The 23,952-nt window shown below is 34.9% G+C and overlaps 1 protein-coding gene across 1 annotated transcript in view; it reads right to left on the bottom strand.

Moving 5' to 3' along the window:
* Nucleotides 1–10,808: 10,808 nt before the first annotated feature.
* Nucleotides 10,809–23,952, bottom strand: part of Sirt7 (sirtuin 7) — a 177,318-nt gene continuing 164,174 nt past the window's right edge. The window contains exons 9-11 of the mRNA XM_090386586.1: nucleotides 15,693–16,157; nucleotides 14,991–15,075; nucleotides 10,809–10,838 (exon numbers count right to left, since the gene is read on the bottom strand). Of these exons, the coding sequence (XP_090242712.1) occupies nucleotides 10,809–10,838; nucleotides 14,991–15,075; nucleotides 15,693–16,157 (580 nt within the window). The remainder of the gene's footprint in view (nucleotides 10,839–14,990; nucleotides 15,076–15,692; nucleotides 16,158–23,952) is intronic.

Raw genomic sequence — 23,952 nt, 5'->3', positions numbered from 1 at the left:
CCATTAACAGTGTATCTGAGAGCAGAACAATGAACACAGTTGATAACAATAATATGAAATCTAACAGGAAGATAAACATTGATATAGATTTAAAAATTAAAATCATATATATAAAAGAGGATTGCATTAAGTTACCAGTAAAAACAAATAATAAATTAATTAGTTAGAGAATAGAAAAATAATAAAACAAATAATAATAATAAACTACAATAATTAGATGAGAGCTAGTCACTTTGCAGTTTAAGAGAAGAGGTAAACTTGTGGATGGAGTTCATCAGTGATTGGGAGTTGTCAAAGAAGTCAATGAGAGAGTCATTTGCTGATTCTGTTCAGTGGACTGAACTTCCTAAAGTCCATGGTGGCAGAGTCAAGGCAAAACAGTGTAAGGTTCCTAACTTGTCTACAAGGAGCACTGAAGTTTATTTTACTAAGGATATCAGATGCTTCATAAGTTCCAGTGATTACTTTGGTTAGAAGGGTGATATCAGCAGTAAATCTTCTAGTACACAGAGGCCTCAGATGAAAGTAATCACACAGCGATTCATAGTACACTGTGTGATAAAATAGAGGATTACAGAACGTAAGGTAATGGACAACATTTTTTTGGACTGCTTCAATTTTGTTAATTAAAGTTTTAGTGTGAGGATTCCAGGTGGGTGAGCTGAATTCAAGGATTGGGAGAACTATAGTTTTATAAAGGATGACAGCATACCTGTAGTTTTTCAACTTTTAGGTGTTCCATTTGATAAATCCCAGTGTTTTGAATGCTTTGCTGGTGATTTTAAGGACATGGGCATCAAAATTTTGCACTTCTGGAGAAGAGAATCCCCAAGTTGTTAACTTGGTCACATCTTTCGATGATCACAGAGTTAGTGTACTCCGCATTTTTGGATTTTGCCATTTGCCGTAATTTGCCATTAAGTACCTGAATACAGAGTATTTGGGTACTTAATGGCAAAACTTCCAAATTTCCTTTAATGGTACTTTCCTAATTCTTCCAGATAACATAATTTATTTTTAGTTATACATACATTACTAAGTTTGCTAAAGTAGTCATCTTTGCTTGGTAGTAAGCTTCTACATAAATCAAGGTATATTTCTTGATTCTATTATGCTTTTTTGAATTGCAAGAGTTTAATTAAGTGATTTTAATATTATTTAATATTATTTATGAAGTATAAGCATTATTATATTAATGCGTTAGTCAGTACTGTTAATATACATTTAATTTGGAGTTTACTCTGCTACATATAGTTTTTAAATAATATATAGAAAAGAAAAAATTTAGAAAGAGCACATTAAAGAATGATCTTAAGATTAAAGAAGCCAACAAAGACTCCAACCAAATAAGTGAAGAGTTTGAGTTATTGGAGACATGTCCCAGGAAAAGTGAAAGGAGTTGGGGTGTGGTGAAGGAAAAAAAAAAAAAAAGCAGAGGGAACTGTGGAACTTGGTTGGGTATAAGACAGTAAATATTAAATAACACAATGTAGTATTAGTATTGTTATAGAAAAATAGAAATGCTATTTAGTAATAGACTTCTAAATAATTCTGTTGATGTTTAGTTATAAAAGTCCATAAGTGCATTATAATGTCCATAAACTATAAATAACAATCTCAAATAGCATAGTTTGTACTGCTGTCAAACAAGTGGAATTAGTGTAGCATTATTATTTAATGTCTCTTAGTTTCAAGAGTTGTTTTAAATTAAATTTAGACTAAAATCTTGCCTCAGACTAGAGCAGCAAAGCAACAGGCTCAAAATAGTGCTAATGCTTTGGTTTGGAAAAGAACTTGGATTTCAGGAAAGCTGCTGCTATGGATAAAGGGATGGCTGAGTGGGAGAAGACAGAGTGGTAATCAACAGACACTGCTCTTTGTGGACTAATGTTATTAGTCATGTCCCCCAGGAGTCCTTGTTGGGGCCATTGTTGTTTTCTGTATTTATCAATGATATTAATGAAGGTATACCAGGCTTAATTTCCAAGTTTGCAGGTGATATGAAGGTTGGGTTGGCAGGGTTGTTAATGGCAGTACACTACTGCAACAAGATCTAGAAAAGTTGAGTAGATAGGATGAGAGGTGGCAACTGAAGTTTAACATTGACAAATGTACAGTACTGCATATGGGAAGCAGAAACTCCAGAGTAACGTATCAACTGTGTGGTACTACACTCAGGGTGGTGAAGAATGAAAAAGACCTGGGGGTAATTGTGCAATTAGACGTGAAGTTTTCTGAACAGTGCAGTCTGCAAGAATAGCTCATGGTTGTTTGTCAATAATATACAGAAATTTTTCTAGCAAGGATAATGAGGTGATTATCCCCTTGTATAAGGTAATGGTCAGGCCACACCTTGAGTACAGTATATAGGTCTGGAGGACTAATTTTAGAAAGGATGTAGAGCTGCTCAAATGAGTACAGAGAAGGGCAATGAGATTTGTGAGCAGAACAAAGTTGTTCTCTTACCAAGAAAGCTTTCAGTTATGCAAATTGTAGCATTGGAGAGTAGGCACCTGTGAGGTGATCTGATTAAGGTGTTTAAGGCTTTGAATGGTTTTAGTAAGCTCAATGCTGATGGGATTGTTCCTCTTGCTGATATTATGCACTTGAGGGGGCATAAATTCAAACTAAGGAAGGATAGTTGCAGAACAGATGTGTAGAAATTTATCTTTAGCAAGTAAGTGATCCTATTCGTGTATCTTTTTTGTACAATACAGTCCATTCCGGTTATTTGGGACATATCGGGACTAGTGCATTTTGGCCCGATTAAGCGGCTGCCCCAATTATCCAAAGTTTCACGTAAATAGTTAAAAATACAATGTACCCTCCCCCTATACAATTGGTTCACTGTACAACGAAATCACGTTACGGCGAAATCGACATATTAAAGTACCGTTCACTATACGATGTGCAGTAAGCGCCGGTCATTGTGATCACGTTTGTGAATTTAATTTTAATTCTATTAAACAGTGATTCTAATTAGCGAAAATAGGAGGAATATTATCCACAGGCTATAAAAGCAAAGATATATTAAGCACAAATTTACCCTTTATTACCTTACCAATTAAAAAATTAAATGATGCGTGAAAATCGGAAGAATATACGTTATAATTGGAATAATTAATATGTACTGTAATATGTACATCGAACTAGTTGACATTTCTGTTTACTGACATTTGTGGGTGAGGTGAAAAGATAAGCAATCAATAACAAAGAACACGGCACACACAAATTGCAAGTAACACGATACGTGCAAGTGAGAACGGAGTAACGAGTTACGAAGCTTTAAAAATAGGAATGAAGAGAAGATCTGAAAATTAATTTTTTATATGATTGAAGATTTCATGGAAGTGTTAACACATTTCAATATAGTAACCCACAGAATTCCAGCTGTCAGTATTATTGCAAATTCAGTAAGATCGAGTTTACTGTCCGTTTATGATAGATTTCACTAACAGAAAAGCTCAATAAACAGGTGACTGCTAATTGTTTTTATTGTTTTATGGTTGTGACCTCCAGAATTTCGACCAAACCACGTGGTACCGTCGGAGACAATCGTAGGGTAATCTCCAGTGCTGCGGTCTCCTGCCCCGATTAAACGGCATGCTGTCCCAATTAAGCGAAGTAAATCCTGGCTATTTTCTCGATTGGTTTCTGTTTTTTAAGATTTGCCCCAAATAAACGGCTGCCCCGATTAACCAGTGACCCAAATAACCAGAATCCACTGTATATATTTCCTTCCCATGACAATACTACTTTCTGTGGGACCAGCACTTTCTGCATTTTTTTTTTTGCCACTACATTGTCTGATGCATGAGTGTAGGCTCTAGCACTGAGCTGGTCTGCTGAGTGATTGATGGGTCTCTTGTTTTAATTCTTTTGTGGGCATCAACCACATTTTAAAATATTATATTCACCTATCAGAATCTAAATTTGCACACAATCTCTTCACATTCTTTGCAATGAAAGCACACAAAGGCATCCATTTGGCTGAATCATGTCCTAATGCAGTTGATTTTGAAAATATGGCAACAAGTAGTGCATTTTATTAAACTATGATTCTTGTAATGTTATGGGACAGAGGCCTCGGTGAAGAAGAGACCATTACCAGTTGTGATCCAAGGCACAGAGAACAACTAAAATTAACTGTGAATACTCTGAAGTGTTGTTGGTGATGAAAAGATCAAGAGCATTTTCAGGTACTAGATTATTACAAACACATAACAGAATGGGTTAAAGATATTTTGAGCAAAAGGAGATTCTAGATTAGGAAGTGTCTGGCATGAAATATCATTTTAAATATAAGCAGATGTACCACTACACTTTATTTCTTTTGCTTTTATGTATGCAGTTCAATCCTCTTTGGAATAAGATTATTTGGTAACAGATAATAGTAGTTAAACGAGTGTAATTTGCTTATTATGTCAGGCGTATTTGGCTGGCTATCGGAAGTCGAATTGTGAAAGACATTACCACAGGAATTTTCCTATGGTAATGTCAACCATAGGAACATGCCATAGGAATTTTCATAAAGCTTTTCCCAAATTTAGTGATATTATAAAAGCTAAACTTCAAGAAGAAAAAAAGAAACTTGAAAGACAGAAAAATAATTTAAATTTAGGTTAAGCTAATAGTAGTAAAGTGTTAGCGAATGAAGTCTCATTTATTTTATCAAATATAATTGCAAAGAATTCACTGCCTTATACTAGTGGTGAAATAATAAAAATTTGTGTAGTGTCATCATTAAAAGTGCTTTTTTATTTATTTTTATGAAAACCCCAAACACGAAAGGTATCAAAACCTATAGTACTTAGTACCGTGCATGGATTAAAGGAGAAGTATGGGGGGAAGGGGGATGCCGGAAACTTTGCTCTAGAGACTAAACATGGGTTTCGCCACTTCAATCCTCCAATAAGCAAAGTGGTGGTATTTCACCGGTTGATGAAAGTCATCTACCACCTTGAGTTTGCTAGCATCTTACCAGACAACAGAAAGATACCCTGATTAGCTCCACCAAAAATATTCCTTTGAGTAATGATACAGTTTCAAATTGGGTTCATAAAATGGCAGATGTAATATTCAATGAATTATTAGGTAGATTTGAAAGTTGTGATTTTTTTCAGTGGCACTTGATGAGTTGACTGATGTTTTGGGCATATTACAACTCATGTGCGTGCTTTGTTCATTTAATTCAACATGATGGCAGCTGTGAAGAAAATTTTTGGCTATTTTCCCGCTTAATGGTCATTTACCCTTTTCCATACAACTGGAAAAGATGTATATGATGCACTTATGAAATTCCTCACAGTGTACAAAATTTATCTGAGTTTCAATTGTTACAGACGGTGTGCCTTCCATGATATGTAAAAACAAAAGCCTTATGATAAATGGCTGGAAGTCAAGAGAAGAATAAATTTTGGATGGATAGCATTCAGGAAATATAGTCACACACTGAAGAGCAATATCCCAGTTTGTCTGAAACATAAAATAATGAACCAATGTATATTCCCCAGCAAGACTTATGGAAGTGAAACTTGGGCACTTACCAAAAGAATGGAAGAGAAGCTGAGAACTACACAGCGAAGAATGGAATGAATTATATTGGGAATCAGACTGTTAGATAAGAAGAGAAACACATGGATTAGGCAGCAAACTCAAGTAAAGGACATTCTTATCAAAACTAAAGAACTAAAATGGACTTGGGCAGGACACATAGCTCGAAGACATGACAGATGGACTAAGAAAATAACAGAATGGTACACAAGAAAACCTGGAAGACAATGGCAGAGATGGATAGATGAAATTCATGAGTTTGTGGGTAGTAAATTGATGGCCATTGCACAAAACAGAAGGAACTGGAAAGTTGCTGGAGAGGCCTTCATCCTGCAGTGGATTGAAAATGGCTGCTGATGATGATGAAAGGCCTTATTGCTTATCTTAATAGAGATGAAAGGATACCTAAAGGATACAAAGCATAAGCCATAGGCTTTCTTGCACCATACGGCCGTTACTAATACTAATACTAATTTTGTGCATTATCATCTGATTCATATTGAGGCCTTGTTTTTCTAATTTTTAATCTTTCACGAATGAAAGATTAAAAAGAAATTATAGGATGTCTTGAAGTCATTGTTAAAGTCATTAACCATTTTAATGCTAAATCCCTAAATAAGCGACTTCTAAAAATATTTTTGTAAGATCTTCAAGTACTGCATTCTGATCTTATTACAAATACAGGAGTTTGTGTGTGTGTGTATGTGTGGCTCAGTCAATGAAAGTGCTCTCCAGAATTTGGGAGGTGTTTGAAAAAGTAAAAGTTTTTCTAATAGAAAGCAATAAAGAAAACCTTTTTAATGTAATTTTTACTGAAGATTTCAAGACTATACTTTCATTCATGGTTGAAATCTTCAGCCATTTAAATGAGTTAAATTTGAGACTACAGGGAAAAGATAAATTTGTGGTAGTTTTATACAAGGAGATTATTGCATTTGAGAAAAAACTTCAAATGTTTCAGAATCGAGTTTTAAAGGAAATTTGCTTCATTTTTCTACTCTTAAAAAATGTCTGGAGGAACTGCTGGAGTTACATTCATTACAAACAATGTGCCCATTGTTTGTAATGAATGTAATCAAAGACTTTAGTGACCAAGTCCAAGAAAGATTTGAATACATAAACGAGCACCTCCCAAAGTTTGAATTAACGATAAATTATAGAAATTTTTAAATCATTAACTTGGAACAAATTTTCAATCAAAATGAAGTAGCAGCTGTCAAGTTAAAACTTGTTGATATGCAGTCATCTTTAGCTCCAAAATCTTTTCCAACACAAAACTATTTTAAAATTCTGGGGTTCTTCCGTCTGCAAAAAATTTCCTTTATTACAAAGAAGTGTTCAAAGTACTTTCCATGTTTGAATCAACATACACATGTGAAAGTGCTTTATCATTAATGAACAATATCAAAAACAAAAAAAAGGACAAGAATGTTGACATTACATTTGGAAGCAAATTTGCAATAATCTCTTCATAACGGAGAAGTTAATTTCAAAAGTTTGGTATCATCTCTTCAAAGTCAAGGTTCACACTAATAAGGTAATAAATATTAGCACCCAAAAATTTTAATTGAAAAATATAATTCTGGTATGTATAATATGGCTAAAAAATTAATTTAAAAAATGCATTTTTAATCTTTAAGCAAAAAAATTTACATTTTAATATATGGTGCTTGCACGTATTGTAAGCTGCAAAATCTTACTCGCTTAAAGCAAAAGGTTAAGAGCCCCTGATCTACATCAATCATTTAGCATTTCTAATATTGTGGAAATTATCACAACTGGATTGTCAGCTTTTACTGAGAATGCATTACTACCAAGAGAAGGGATAAATTCCCTAAAATTCTGTCTGTAATTGCATTTAGTATGAACTAATGCCAGAGACAGTTGGCCATTCTTGTGTGTGTGTGTGTGTGTGTGTGTGTGTGTGTGTGTGTGTGTGTGTGCGTGCGTGTGCGCGCTCTACCTCAATTTCTATCAGAAATGAAACTGCAAACTGTTCAAAACTAAAAATGTTTATGATTTTTTTCTTATTTTGGTCCCTAGAATTTGGCTACAATTTTTTTATTGCACATAACTTTGAAGCACCCTGTGTCTAAGTGTGTGTATCCTGATTTTAACATTTTGTATTTGCATATTATTTTATTAATTTGTTATGATTGGTTGAATGGTGATTATTTTAACCACCAAGTGTTTTTTGCTTTCCAAGATCACACTTTCTGTTACAGTTTTTCAATTAAATTTGAAAAAAATTGGGAAATCTCTATTAAACTGGATCAATTTCCAGCACGTGTGTGAAATTCTCTGATAACAGACAGAATTTAACCCACTGTGATCCAGTAACTATTAAGGATCTTGAAACACTGTGCCTTATTCTGTCAATTCAACATAAAAAAATTTCCAAAACATATTACTGATTCAGTGAAATAACAATATTACTAATACAGATTGTTAAACAGAACCTGAAAGATTCCAGGTTCTGTTTAACAATTTATATTAATAGCAGTCTTATTATTTTAGGTGAATAACAGACATAAAAACCAAAAACTGAATTAAAAACTAGGCTCTTCAGAGGAAAAAAATAAAGCGTTTTTTTTTCATGACACATTTTCTAAATAAATTAACTGCAGATGGACCTTTATTAATTTTCTTCACACCAACTAAAAAATATGAAGCAAATTTCACTTGTATTTAAGTTGAAAATATTTCATAAAAACTAACATTTCCTGCTTAACACAGAAATATTTTGTCTTTGAGTATATGAATACTCTTTAAAATTTTATTATAACGAATACTGCATGAAAATTTAATTTGTGCTATTATTTGCTTCTATTTTTAATGGGTCACTTTTTAATTAATTCTTAGTAATGGAATAGATAGGATAAGGCTGAATACTTGTGATGCAAATATTCTGGATCATTCAAATACAGCCTCAAGTTGCTTCTGAATACAAAACTCAAAAAAATAAAATAATAAAATTAAAAAAAATAAAAATTCCACTCAGATTATTGTTACTGAAAAGCACATTTTAAAGAAAACAGAAAATAAAATAATAATGATGGTAATGTACTGTTAACCAGATAAGGAAACCCCTAGCATTGTCGCTGTTATGGGTATTGCATCAGGCATCCATGTAACTATTCACTGAATGCAATAAAGTTACACTCACATATAATGGTAAGCTCTTGATTATAATAATATAGGTGGCGATTCTCCAGTCCAATGCAGGGTATAAATAAATAAAATAATTTAATGTGTGAGTGCAGGGATCAACAGACCCAGAATTTATTTTTCTTGTAAACAAATGATATAGATCAGAAAAAGCATAACTAGGAATTTTGATACCGACTGCCAAATATCAGGAATGCACCCTTGATGTTCATAAAATAATTAAATTACAGTTATATGAGTATTATAATATTAAGTAAATTATAAAAAAATATTATTAAATTATTATTAAATTATTATTCATGAGATTTTTTATAAAAACGAGACATAAATTGATATTCAGCTTTAATAATTGATTTAGATAATAAAAATTGCCATATTTTTAAAATAAATTATAAATTAAGTTATTCTAAGTTAATACCATTTGGCATCTATGAGGAATTGCACTATTGGCTGGAGCCACACTCAACCATATCCCAGATATGCCTCTGTAGATGAGTGTAATTTTTGCATAGTCATTTCATATTTTTATCCTCCTGTACTATGCACAAGCATTTAGTCATACCACAAAATGATCTGCATCCATAGATATTAGTAAAAAGGTGGGCAGCAATGCAATGTTAAGTGGGTCACATATGGGTGAGAACCCAAGTGGCGACTTAGAATGGAAGCTCACTCAAATGACAAATGTGCTATGTACAAGCATTTAATCATACCACAAGATCACATATCCAAAGGATTTTGTCTTCTGCACACAGGTTTGCTCTTCTGGAAATCACTATAGCCTGTAGGACTGTGGCCACTGCAGCATTATGCATGCTTGCCAGGAAGATACCGGCTGCACTTGTGGTGCCAGTATTCTTTACGGTTTGCCCTGAAGAGAGGGATCTCTAGAGCAATATTTGGTGTCAGGTTGTGCCCGGTGGGGCAGCCGGCTGTGATGCTTTATTTGCCAACTGAACGAAGGCAAATCAATGATGAATTGGAAGCCATCTGGCAAATGCAGTGGACCAATTCTGAGAAGTTCAGCACGTATACACCTTTATGCCTTCGGTTCGTGCCACGAGCAAGGAATGATGCTGTTGGCTCCGGTTAAAGCTTGCGGCTTGTGCTGTTCTCACTGGACATGGCCTGAGATCAAGGCTGTTTTGTTCAGGGTTGTCTCCAAAAGAGCAATGTACTTGCAGAGAGCCAGAAACTGGCTTCCACATGATGCTAGATTGTCCATGTTATGAAGACATTAGAGTACAGCTGGAGCAACTTAACTCTTACTGAAAATAACTTAAAGGAATTGTTTAATGATAGAAATAGTTTTGGGTACTTTTTTGCAATTTGTCAAAGTTGCATATTTTAGAAGCAGGGCGATGCCCAGTTAGAAGTAGAGACCTACCTCCTCATGGTGGGGACGGTAACTCGTGGTGGGGGTGTGATTGGTCCATCCCCACCACAAGGCCAAATGGTCAATTAACTTGTTTGCCTTTTGAGTTGACCAGTTGGTCTTTGTGTTTCTAAATAATAACCTACTAGATTGATAGTTGAAGAAATACGAATGAGAACTAAGTTTCATATGGGTGAGAACCCAAGTGGCAACTTACGATGGAAGCTCACTCAAATGACAAATAACAAATGTACTATGCACAAGCATTTAGTCATACCATAAGATGATCTGCATCCATAGATATTAGTAAAAAGGTGGGCATCAACAATGTTAAGTGCAGATTGTTTAAAATCACTATGTCCATTAACCACTTTAACATATTATATTAATGTTTAATCTAATTTTTTGCCAAAAGAAATCAAAATCTGATATTCGTTGAATATTTGAAGGACAGTCTGAAACTGATGCACTGTCAAAAAAGTACAGGTGTTTGAATGGTGGAAGGGATTTGAAGGCAGAAATGAGCCAGTGCTGCACAGCTACAAACAGCAGCCAATGATGCGAACATTAATAAAATTGAGAATTCTAATCTGGAAAATTCGTAAATTTTTTGCATGAAATCTCACAAGAAATTAACATCTATGATGGCAGTGGAGCCAGGCTTTCATAAGCACCTTTGCTTGCAAAAAGGGAGTGAAGCAAAACATGGATTTCAAAGATGCTGACAATGTTTGTCTCCATACTGAAAAATATAATACAATTGAAACACTCAAATGAATTTTTGGGCAGAAGAAATTTCACAGCAATATAGGATACAAATGTGTGTTCCCTAATTGCTATGAACTCATATAAAAAGTTTAGGCTGCCTGGATACTAGCACCCCCATATTAATATAAGTGGGTATATAAATGTAGGGAAAGTGTATGTTAAGGATACTGCATAATATGAAACAGCTAAAACAATTTATTAATCAAAGCTGAAGATCAGATGTGATCCTATACCCCAAATCAGTAAATCACACAAAGCAACTGGAAAATTTACTGATAACATTAGCATTAGTAGAGGCATATGATGCAAGAAAGCAAGTTTATGCAGCATCAGCCAGAAAAAAAAAAAAAAAAAAAAAAAAAAACATTAGGGAGAGTCTGCAGAAATATTAAAACTAACACCAGAATGTAAATAATGTACCTTATCCCTTTCAGATGTTAATAATTGTTAAGCACAGTTATTAACATCTTCCTCAGTACTAAAACGTTTATGTTTGCTATGCTCTAGTCATTACTAGAACATAGTCTAAACTGTTTTTAAAATACAGCATCCAAATTTATGATTTGGTAGCACTCCACATTTTATAAGGGAAGAAGACTACTTTCAGGGAATCCCTGAAAGTAAAGGACTTTAAATTTTTATTACCTTTCAGAAGTGTAAAATGCAGAAAGCATTTTCACAAATAGACTATAACTGCAGACTACCCCTAAAATCTTCCTTGGATTTCAGAAAATATGGCAATACATAACCGATGAACATTTAATAAAATCTGCCTCAGGCACTAGATATCAGGCACCATTAGTGGTATTTCAAATGTCTCGTGCTACTACAGATTAACAACAATGGACAACTAGCTGAAAACAGGTTGAATCCTCTTCACCTCCACCCAAGAGGAATTCACAAAGGATTACTTTTGTATTGTTATGCACATATGCATAATGTTTGTAGCCAATCCAAAAAAATTTAATATTATTCATGCTTTACATTCATACATTCAGTTAAGCCCATTTGGCAGAGGTACAGAAAGAAACTATAAAAACCAGGGCAAACTTTGGCAACTCGTAAACTGATTCCTCATTAAGTGCCGATTGTTTAAAATCACTATATCGATCAACCACTTTAACATATCATGTTATGGTCTGTTATGCCTCCATGCCAATCAGTTTATAACCTGCTATGCCCAAGTGTTGATTAGTGTATTGTTTATTATGCCCACCTCCATTGTTGAATAATGTCATTAGCTATTACGATGCACAATGTTAATTTTATGCTGTTGTCATCACCTGGCAGGCTTTTCTTTAAATAGCTGTTTGAGCATTCTACTCAATATCTAGTTCTTTCAGCCACTGAATACTGTTGATTTTTATCAAGTGGCACAGGGGCTACTTAACTTTGCAGCAAATGTCAGGTACCATAAACTTACTTGATGTTATATTTAGTATATTTAATAGATATATATTCATTTTAGCAGTGAGATACAGGAGGAGTACCATTCCTCTCTCCCCTCCTTTCTCTTTGACTTTGTATAAAAGTTTGAAACTGTAAATTTACTTTGAGTTTACATAACCCGCATAACTGATACCATTATACAAGTAAATTATGGTTCCAACGTTCATAAAAGGGCAAAACAAAAGAGAAATAGTACACAATCCATGTAATTGTTAAAATTAATATTTTATGGGGGGGGGGGTAGTTTTCGCCCATATGCTGTTGTAAAAAAAAAATCTGGAACTGTGGGTCATATAAATCACAGTTCCTGACTTTTACCACTTACGCAACTGATAATGTTGTATAAGCGAGTCCCAGACCACAACATTCGCTCCATCACATTCTACTTTATCAGTGCACAAAAACACATTTAATACCGTCTAATATGAACTAACATCATAAAATGCAATTATGATATAGGTATGGGGTTAATGTCACAACCTGTGAATGTGAAAATTATGGAAAGGAACAACATATGAATGAGAATGAAATGGAATGGTTCTAATTCTTCTATGCCATTTCCAAGAAAAAAAAATCAATTTAAAGAACAAATTTCCTGAGGAACATACATTTAAAATGAATTGTCTTCAGCAATGTATATAACAATAGTTTGAAAATTGTTTTTCAAAATTTTTCCCATAAATATTCATTTGTGACTTTTAAACTTGTTTTTTTCATCACAGTTGTCATTTAATCTTTTCATCACAGCTTCAGTATCTTCCAGTAGGCTTTGATATTACTAGTGCATGCTTCTGTGTGTAGATCCACAAAATGTTCTTTATGCTTCATTGTTAGATGTTGGTAATTCTTATTTATCAAATCTCTGATCCCATTACATCCTGCCTTCATCTGATATTGTTGTAGTGTTTCTTTTTTTTTCCAACTACTTTACAAATAATCCAATGGAGTGTTCTGGCATTTCAATTTTCACAAATGTTGTGTATATTGATTTTGACTCCCAAACATCCAATGCATTTTAGTTATTAAATTTCATTTTCTGTGATTTTTACTCTTATTAACACTGTTTCATCCAGCTCTACATATTTTTCCCATCCTCCCAACTTAATTAGTTATTTGAATAATTGCAGTTCACAAATAATCTCTGTTTCTCATAATATTTAATGATGGTTACCTTCAAAATTCCTAACTGAATTGTGTCATTGTTAGTGGTGTATAACAATGGTGTATAAGTTGACCAAAAGTAAATAATATGCAATATTTGTGCCAATAAAAGTTTTTCATTTTCCATAAGCTATCTTTCAGTAATGAAACTTATTTATTGCATTTCTAACAACAATGACATTGCTTTCTGGTATGTGCTTTTGTGACCTTATCAGATCAAAATTACTGCTGCAAAAGAAACAGAACAATTCTGGTTTCATCAGCTTACTTTTCATAAAAAAAATCAATAATAGTTTCATTTTCTCTGGAAATTTCTTCAAAGTAATTATTCACAGCAATTAATTAGTAAGCTATTAGATTCACCTTCGATTACAGTAACGTGTTTTTACTAATGAGGAGTGTATTTGTTCCCATTTAATGCTTTCAGGTTCCCTAAGGAACACACAGTAAAACTTTAAAACATAAAAGCAATAAAGCATTAAATGTTTACAAAAAATTTATTAAGTTCATTAAGATCTAGTAGGGGAAATATGCAAAGTGGCCAGTTGTATTTTCTGTATAAATGAACTAACATTAAGGTGCTGAGTGTGTCCCACTGTTCTTCATTTATCACCATTTGAATTTTGTTTTCATGGGTACTGGAAGACTGCTGGCCAAGCACACAGGGGAAAATCTTGTTAACAGACAAATGACCAATCACATGAATTCTCCATTTACTGAGCACAGTGTAAAGCTGCCAGCAGTAAGCACCCATTCGTAACAATTCACATTTTGCATCACAGGTATCAGAAGGCTGCTGGCCAAGTGTGGAGGAAACCTTGTCAATTGACAACTGACTGACTGCACACACACATTCTCTGTTTACTGAGCACACAGCAAGAAGCTGCAGTAGTGGGAAAGCAGTTTGCCATGGTTTTCATAATATCTTTCTTCATAATATCTTACTGTTGCCACTCATTTCAATCTACAAAGGTACAAAACGCATGATACATTTTGTCATCACATTTATGTCAATTACATTTATTAAAAGAATTACACCATATTTCAGCCTTACCAGCATAAGTTTTACTTAATAATTAAATGTTATAATTATTAATTCACTAGGATTTTAATGAAGAAGGCTCTGACTAATTGTATACATGCAAGATACAGTGATTTAAAACTTGTATGAGATCAATAGCTCTCAAATGGATTTTTGAAGTAGATATACACTGTATAGACCAATTTAGAATACTTCAAATCTTACATAAAAACATATTTCTGTATATCCCAACGCATATGAATCAAGCAATTTATCAGAATTAATATTTTTAACTAAGGTTTCATAAACAGTTAAGTATTAAAAAAAAAAACTCACAATAATGAGTGCTAAATGATAAATTCCTTGTAGAATTTATACAAGTATTGTAGAATTTATATCACATACACTCATATGCAAAAAATGTGGTATGCTTGTCGTAAATTAATAATTCTGAAACTTTGGGTTACAATTCTCAGGAAGAGGATCGTGACTCACATTTTCAGAATTACTTACAACCAAAGTAGTCAATGAAGCAAAAACTCCAACCAACCTCAGGCCATTTCTTGGGAGGTCATGACAACTGCCAAAAAATACAATTAAAAAGTAATTTAATTTATGCTTAATGAAAGCATGCAGAAAATTAAGTTTCTTGGCCCTGATGGTAACAGGATGGTGAAAAGAACAGGAGGGGTTTTTGCAGGAAAGGGAAGTTACATGATAAAATTTTGAGAATCGTTCTAATAATTATAGAGGCAATGACTTTTCAGCAAGATGCCTTTCAATGGATACTATATTACAAATTTCTGTTCGGTAATAAACCTTTCTCCTAGAACCAATTGAAATTCTCATATGAAATTTTCAATATGAAGTTTCTTTGTGTTAAAATATTTATCAAAAAAGTTTTCTGTGGTTGGTAAAAACAGACAGTATCATTCTCATAATGTACTTATAAAATAATTACAGGTATGTTAATTTTTAAATTACAAAAGGGTTTATTAAGAATTAGTATTTGTATCTAGTTAAGTAGATACAATAAGCAGTTTAAATTAATGTTCTTATGTTATACATTTACCTGAAAAAGGCAGTATGCAGATACATATGTATTATCTATATACTAAGCAACTCTCCTAATCTAATATCAGTCATCACAATTTCTTTCTTCTTGTTTTCTTCCATTTTGCATATCCCTTTCCATACCATCCAGAAAGTTGAGTCTTTCTACACACTGCACTATTTTCATTCTGTGAAGACTCCTTTACCTCCTGGTCCTGAACCTCAAAGTGGATTTTGTATTTACTATTTATTTCTTGTTCTTTGTTAAATGCAATACTGTCATTTTGTACAGATGGACAAATATCACAGCAATGAAGATGACTTTGAGAAATGGAATGTTTGGCAGTTGAAGAAATTGATTTTTCTTCATTTTGAACTTCAAGATCTTCGGTTTTGTAAAGTATATCACTTTTATCATTAGAATTGCCAAAAATATCAGTTCTTGCATAACTATGGTCGTCAAACACTGTATTATTAAGATATTTAAAATCAGGAACACGTGCCTGGCTATTTCTTTCTACTATAAAAGGCACTAGGTTTTGTCTAGTCTTTGTTCCTTCTTCTTCAGGCAGAAGCTTTGTTGCAAGACGAAAAATGGGATCTTTATTCCTGTAATGAATATGAATCTTATACTGTACAATACAAACAGGAAAAAGCATATTTAAATAAGATACAAGTATTTTATGTACACATGTATAAATAAGATAAAAATATTTTTTATTAAACTTTATATAAAAGATATATATAAATTATATATTAAATTAAAATTTCTATATGAATTCAAAATTGGAGCACAATATCTCATGTGGATGTTCTATAAGAAATAAAAACAAAATCTGTCATTGTGGAAGTTGATAGCTTAAATAAATTCAAGGAGGAATTGGACAAACTTTTAGAGGGAATGGTTGTGTCAATGAATTTTTTTTATTTTTTATTTATTTATTTTTATTTTTGGCTGATGTTACATAAGCTCATATGCTTGCATCACATGCCTCTATTACTATTACCACTAAAATCTCCAGATACATTTCTAAATTCCATGCACCATAACAGTTAGGACCTCAAGCACTCATGAAGTCATTTCTGCTCAGGCATGCTAGACAATAAGTATGATAAAAAAATTAGCATTGTTCAAAACATCAACTTTATGTAAATATGTGTATCACCTTATACAATTCAAAATAGAGTGTAATGCTATTTGCAGATGTTTAAAGTGATGGACATACCAGTATATAACCTGTGTGTTATATAACAGTGCTTTTTATGTATTCCCAATAGAAAACAAGTTAGGTAATGTATGCATTACATTTAAAGTGTGTGTTTTGAGTTTTTTGGATTTTTTTTTTTCTTATTAAACAATGAAAAGTATATAATTAATAATATACAAAGGTAACTAACTTCAACTCACTGCCTAATATTCACTCAACATTTTGTAATGACAACACATGAAATGAAACACTTATTTCATGCTTTGTAATGGAATAAATAAATAGCAACTATCTCAAAATTGTAGTATGCTAATATTATGATTTCTTAATGTAGTAGTAGTAGTAGTAGTGGCACATGATGCAAGAAAGCAAGTGTAGGAGCTTATGCAGCATCAGCCAAAAAAAAAAAAAAAAAATCACACCATTCCCTCCAAATACCTGTCCAGTTCCTCCTTAAATTTATTTAACCTATCAACTTCCACAATGACAGATGGAAGTTTGTTCCAGCAATTAACCACCCGCTGGCTAAAGGCAAATTTCCGCACATCTATTCTACATCTGTCCTTTCTTAATTTGAACTTATGTCCCCGTAGGTTCGTAATCTGAACAAGTGGAAGTATCCCATCAGAATTCAGTGTGCTCAACCCATTCAAGGCCTTATATACCTCAATCAGATCACCGCGCAGGTGCCTAGTCTCCAGCCACTGCAATTTGCAGAACTTAAGCCTCTCTTGGTAAGAGAATCCCTTCATTCCCCTCACCAATCGTGTTGCTCTTCTCTGTACACGCTCAAATGTATTTTATTTCTACTTAAATTTTAATAATAATTGAAATATAACATGTATTTCATGTTTCTGCTGTAACTAATATAATAAGCAAACAGAAATAATACATGTGTATATTTAATAAACTGATAACAAAATAATGAGCTTCTAAAAGATCAACTTTTATACATGAACTGAAAACCTTTCATTTCTGCTCATTCATTCCTCCAATCAATGCGTAAAAAAACAAACAATCAAACAATATCCAGTGCTTCAGCTACAATATAAGGTATATGGATTACCATTAGCATTCGCAGAGGTATACAATGCAAGAAAGAAATCTTATGCAGCATCAGCCAAAAAAAAACTCTCCCATTTCACCCCTCCATTCATTCCAAGTGCCTGTCCAGCTCAGCCTTAAATTTATTTAGGCTATCAACTTCCACAACAAAAGATGGAAGTCTGTTCCACCAATCAACTACCTGCTAGCTAAAGGCAAATTTCTGCACATCTATTCTACAACTGTCTTTCCTCAATTTGATCTATGCCTCCTCAGGTTCTTAATCTGAGAAGGAGGAAGAATCCCATCGGCATTGAGCCTGCTCAACCCGTTTAAGGTCTTATACACCTCTATCATATCATATCACCTTGCAGGTGCCTAGTCTCCAGGTGCTGCATGCATAAATTAAGCCTTTCTTGGTAAGAGCACCCCCTTGTTCCCTTCATCAATCTTGTTGCCCTTCTTTGTACTTATTATAGCAACTCTATATCCTTCCTAAAATGAGGCCTCCAGACCTGTAAACAGACTCAAGGTTTGGGATGCCCATTGCCTTGTACAATGGGATAATCACCTCATTTTCCCTGCTAGCAAAATTCCTACATATCATGGACAAGACTCCATAAAAACAAACCTTTATTCAATAATAAGAGCATCCTTGGATGCAGAGGATGTCACTACATATCGGCGATATACTATTTGCCAAAGAAGAAGTGCAAAAATAATGGAGTCAGTTATCAAAGTAGTAATAAACGATCATCTTGATGGGAATGCAGTCATACAGGAATAACAGTATGGATTTGTTAAGGGGAGACCTTGACCAACTAATCTTGTTAACTATTTACAGCATCTAATCATTAGTGAATCCTTCCATCTAGTTCATTAGCTACACAAATAAACAGAACAAAATGAGGCCTCCAGACCTGTAACACAGTACTCTAGGTGTAGCCTGACCATTGCTTTGTAAAACAGGATGATCACATCCCTGTCTCTGCTAACAAAATTCCTATTTATCATTGACAAGACTACATGACCTGCCTTGGCAGCCTGTCTGCACTGCACAGCAAACTTCATATTTGACTGCATAATTACCCCCAGGTCTTTTCCACTTTCTTGAGAGCAGTACCACACAGTTAGTAGGTTTCTCTTGGGTTATTGCTAGTCATATGCAGTACATTGCATTTGTCAATGTTAAACTTCAGTTTCCACCTATCAGCCCATCTGCTAAACTTTTCTACGTTGTTGTTGTTTGGTTTTTTAGGAGCATTAGCAACTAAAGCCATATTGCTCTGGGATATGCGGTGGTCATTCCTTGACCTTTCCGCACCTTCCGTATTTGGTGGTGATGGGCTTGAACACCGGTCTAATCAAGAAGTGTGTGCTACGCACTGCTCCTTCCCACCTGGCTACGGAGGCCCCTAAACTAAACTTTTCTACATCCTGTTGCAATAGCGTACTGTCATTAGTGTCAGTAACAACCTTTCTGACCTTCGTATCGTCTGCAAACTTTGACATTACGCCTGATATACCATCATCAATATCATTGATGAATAGAGAACACAACAATGGACGCAACGCTGAACCCCGGGGGGACTCCACTAATAGCATTAGTCGACGAAGAACAGTATCCATTGATTACCACTTTGTCTTCTCCTATTCAACCATCCCTTTATCCATAGCAACAATTTGCCTCCAATGCCACACTGCTCCAATTTGTGCAGCAGTCTTCCATGTACAACAGTATCAAAAGCCTTTCTAAGATCCAAATATATATCAAAATTATTCTTTGCATCCAGTTCCTTTGTGACTACATCATAGTATCCAATCAAATTGGTCAGACAAGACTCCCCTTAACAAACCCATGCTCTGTCTGAGCTATAACGGAAGTCTTGTCTAGATGATCCTGTAATGCTTCTTTAGCCAGTGCCTCCATCAATTTCCCTGGAACAGAACTAACAGGTCTGTAATTACCTGGGTCTCCCTTTGTGAATTTGGGGTCACATTTGCATATCTCCAGTCCATGGGTACCTCTCCTGAGTCCAAGAAAGCTCTGCTAATTATGGCTAAGGGTTTGCTTAATTCCTTTGCTGCCTCCTTTAATATAACTGGATAGATCCAGTCCACCCCAGGTGCTTTTTTTATATTAAACTCCAACAATTTCTCCTCCACTTTGCTCCCAGTTATTGCAAAATCACTTAGCTCCCTGTTCGAGTTTGATAAAGTTCTGGCACTCCCCTCATTGAATAACTCCTCATGTGTAAAAGTAGATGCAAAATACTCATTTAGTGTATCAGCTACCTGAGCATGATCATCAATAGTCAACCAATCTATGTTAAGTGGTCCAATCTGATTCATCCCTTTCCTTCTAGAGTTTACATAGTAAAGAACTCTTTGCTGTTTTTCTTTGTATCCTTTGCCAAGGATTTCTCGTAATCTGCCTTCGCCTGCCTAACCTCCTTTGTGACTTAATTACAGACCAGTTTACATCAGCCATAGGCTTCTGTGTCCCCTGATACTTTATACGCATCCCATACATTTTTCTTCAATGCCACGAGCCTCAATAGTTCATTTGACATCCATTTAGGCCTGAACCTCGAACAGTATTTCTTAGTTGGAATGAAAAGCCTAGTAGCCTCCAAAATTAAGTCCCTGAAGGCTTTCCATTTAGAATTCAACCATCAGTTTTTCTCACTGTACAAAATTTAAAAACAGGCTGAGACCGCTGTAGTCAATTGTATGAAAACAATAGCCCTTCCCTTTAGCCTTGATGCTAGTTACATCCTTAATTCCCACATGAGTACATTGTGATCACTGTCACACTGTGGTTCCTTTATCTGCAAATTCTTAATGCACAAGTAATCACTATTGATAATCAGATCAAGAGTATTACTTCCTCTGGTTGCCTCTCAAACATGTTGCTGTAGAAAACAGTCATCCACAAAATAAATACACAATAAATAAATCCAAAATAAATAAAAAACCAAAATAAATCCACAAAAGTCTTGCTAGTGTGTGAGTGACCAACCACAAGTTCCAGACGATATCTGAAAAGTTAAAATCGCCCATTATAAGACATTCTGATTTGCTGGCCCGCTCTGCACAACTGCTCATTTTTAAACATTAGCATTAGTAGAGGCATATTATGCAAGAAAGCAAGCTAATGCAGCATCAGACAAAAAAAAAAAAAAAAACTCCCATTTCATCCCCCTGTTCATTCCAAATACCTGTCCAGCTCAGCCTTAAATTTATTTAGTCTATCAACTTCCACAACAAAGGATGCATCTGTTCCACCAACCAACCAACTACCCACTGGCTAAAGGCAAACTTCCGCACATCTATCCTACATCTGTCTTTCCTCAATTTGAATTTATGCCCTCCCAGGTGTTTATTCTGAGCAAGAGAAGGAATTCCATCAGCATTGAGCATGCTCAAACCATTCAAGGCTTTATACACCTCAATCAGATCACCTCGCAGGTGCCTAGTCTCCAGACACTGTAATCTACAAAACTTAAGCCTTTCTTCATAAGAGCAACCCTTTGTTCCATTCACTAATCGTGTTGTCCATCTCTATATTCGTTCCAACAGCTCTACATCCTTCTTGAAATGAAGCCTTCAGACCTGTATACAGTACTCAAGGTGTAGCTCTGACCATTGCCTTATATAAGAGGATAATCACCTCCTTATCCCTGCTAGAAAAATTCCTGTATATCATTGACAAGACACCATGAGCAACTCTTGCAGACTGTCTGCACTGCTCGGAAAACTTCATATCTGCTTGCACAATTATCCCCAGGTCCTTTTCAGTCTCTACCACTGTCAGTATGGTACCACAGAGTTGATACGTTATTCTGGGATTACTGCTTCCCATATGTAGTACTTTACATTTGTCAATGTTAAACTTCATTTGCCACCTCTCAGCCCATTTGCTGAACGTTTCTAGATACTAGAACAACCTAGATCCTGTTGCAGCAGTGTACTGTCATTAGCATCATTAACAACTCTGCCAACTTCAATATAGTCTGCAAACTTGGACGTTAAGCCTGATATACCATCATCAATATCATTTATAAATACAGAAAACAACAATGGACCCAACACTGAATCCTGAGGGACCCCACTAATAACATTACTCCACGAAGAGCAGTGTCCATTGATTACCACTCTCTGTCTTCTCCCACTCAACCATCCCTTTATTCATAGCAGCAATTTGCCTCCAATGCCACACTGCTCCAATTTCTGCAGGAGTCTTTCATTTGCAAAAGTATCAAAGGCTTTTGTAAGATTCAAATATAGGATATCAAAGTTATTCTTTGCATCCAGTTAATTTGTGACTACATCATAGTATCCAATCAAATTATTCAGACAAGACTTCCACTTAACAAACCCATGCTGTGTCTGAGCTATAACTGAAGTCTTGTCTAGATGATCCTGCAGTGCTTCTTTAACCAGTGTCTCCATTAATTTTCCTGGAACAGAAGTTAAACTAACAGGTCTATAATTACTTGTGTCACCCTTTATCCTTCTTTGTGAATTGGGTCACATTTGCACATCTTCAGTCCATGGGTACCTCCCCTGAGTCCAAAGAAGCTCTCAGAACTAAGATGGCTAAGGGTTTTCTTAATTCTTTTGCTGCCTCCTTTAACATAACTAGGTAGATTTCTTGCATAGTATATTCCCATCTCCCTGACAATAGAGTCACCAACAATAACTAGTTCCTTTGGAACCAGTGCATTCTGCCTTGGAGATTGCCTCTGTGTTGCCTGATGCATAAAAGTAAGCTCTGCATTGAACAGGGAGCTTGATGGGCCCCTCATATTAATTTCTTCGAGGACATTTACCCTACACTTCAAGCTCTCATAGATGCCCATCAGAATGCTGAGATGGCACCTATATACCTTAAGACCTGTGTAATATATATACAGGAATACCTCGCATAAAGCAGTTTCGAACAGCGCAGGTTTCACTATAGCATGGTTTACAAATTGAAAAAAAAATTAACTGTGTTATGCACCAATACATTTGATATGTATGTATGTATTATAATGCCAGCACATAGGCCAATGCATTATAGATTCAAGGCCATGCTGACTGTCACAACTCCCAATACATATATGGACTTTGCTAGCTTTGAAAAATTAGTAAACACTCTAAATTCCGAGCGGTGAGGTCGTTGATTGTACGTAAGCTGTGCTGTACAAATATTTTTTGCTTGCATTTTTATTAAAGATTATTTTTTTTAAAATGTTACACCTTTATACGCAAATATGAGTGGAAAGAAGAAATGCAATGGCGCCGAGTGTTCTTCTAGATCCAAATATCGAATGAGGTATGAAAGTAAGGCAGGCATTGCAAAATGGCATTCGATGATATAAAGAGATGCATGCAGATAAAAAGAAGAAAAAAAACTGCAAACTAAGCTGATCAGTTATTTTTCAAAATAAAAATACAGTATATACTTCACTTATATTCTTTTAGTTATGTACATACCGCAATAAAAATCATTTGTACTGTATTTACTAGTATTTTTCATTTTTATTATTTTAGTTTCTCTTTTTTTGCAAGAATTTCGTGTGCATGAATTTATAGTAAACAAACACCTATATATTTTTGCAACTCGACCCATACGGGGAGTCTCAAAAATATTGGTACAAATGTTTAGGGGAGGTTGGTAACATCTAAAGGAATGCGAATCGCATAAGAACCCATAACCGGAAACGTCACGGGAAAGTGGTAGCAGAGGCACAAGAAGCAGAAATGACAAGACAGTAATTAGTGGCAAACTCATTTATTTGATATAATATTAACAATGGAGTACGAGACGGATGCATTTCATGACGTTACAACAGATGCTCAAAGGTTCCACCATGAGACTTGATGCATGCGTGACACCCACGCAGCAAGGATTGGCGGACACGGTTGAACATACCTGGAGTTTCTTTGACAGTAGCAGCAGTGCAGACGAGTCTTGCCACGAGATCCATTCCCATCTCCACAGGCGATTCATACACAATAGATTTGAGGCCCCCTGAGAGAAAGAAATCAAGGCTCGATAAATCAGGTGAGTGTGGGGGTAAGGCAACGGGTTCACCACGGCCAATCCATCGATGCCCAAAACGCCTGTTCAAATGGTCACAAACACACCTTCCATAATGGGC

Source organism: Mastigoproctus giganteus, chromosome 12 (genome assembly GCF_048544385.1).
Source record: "Mastigoproctus giganteus isolate SK-2022 chromosome 12, ASM4854438v1, whole genome shotgun sequence".
In the NCBI taxonomy this organism is placed as follows: Eukaryota; Metazoa; Arthropoda; class Arachnida; order Uropygi; family Thelyphonidae; genus Mastigoproctus; species Mastigoproctus giganteus.
Note: the sequence above shows the minus strand (reverse complement) of the source record. Positions and strands in the feature narration are given on the sequence as shown.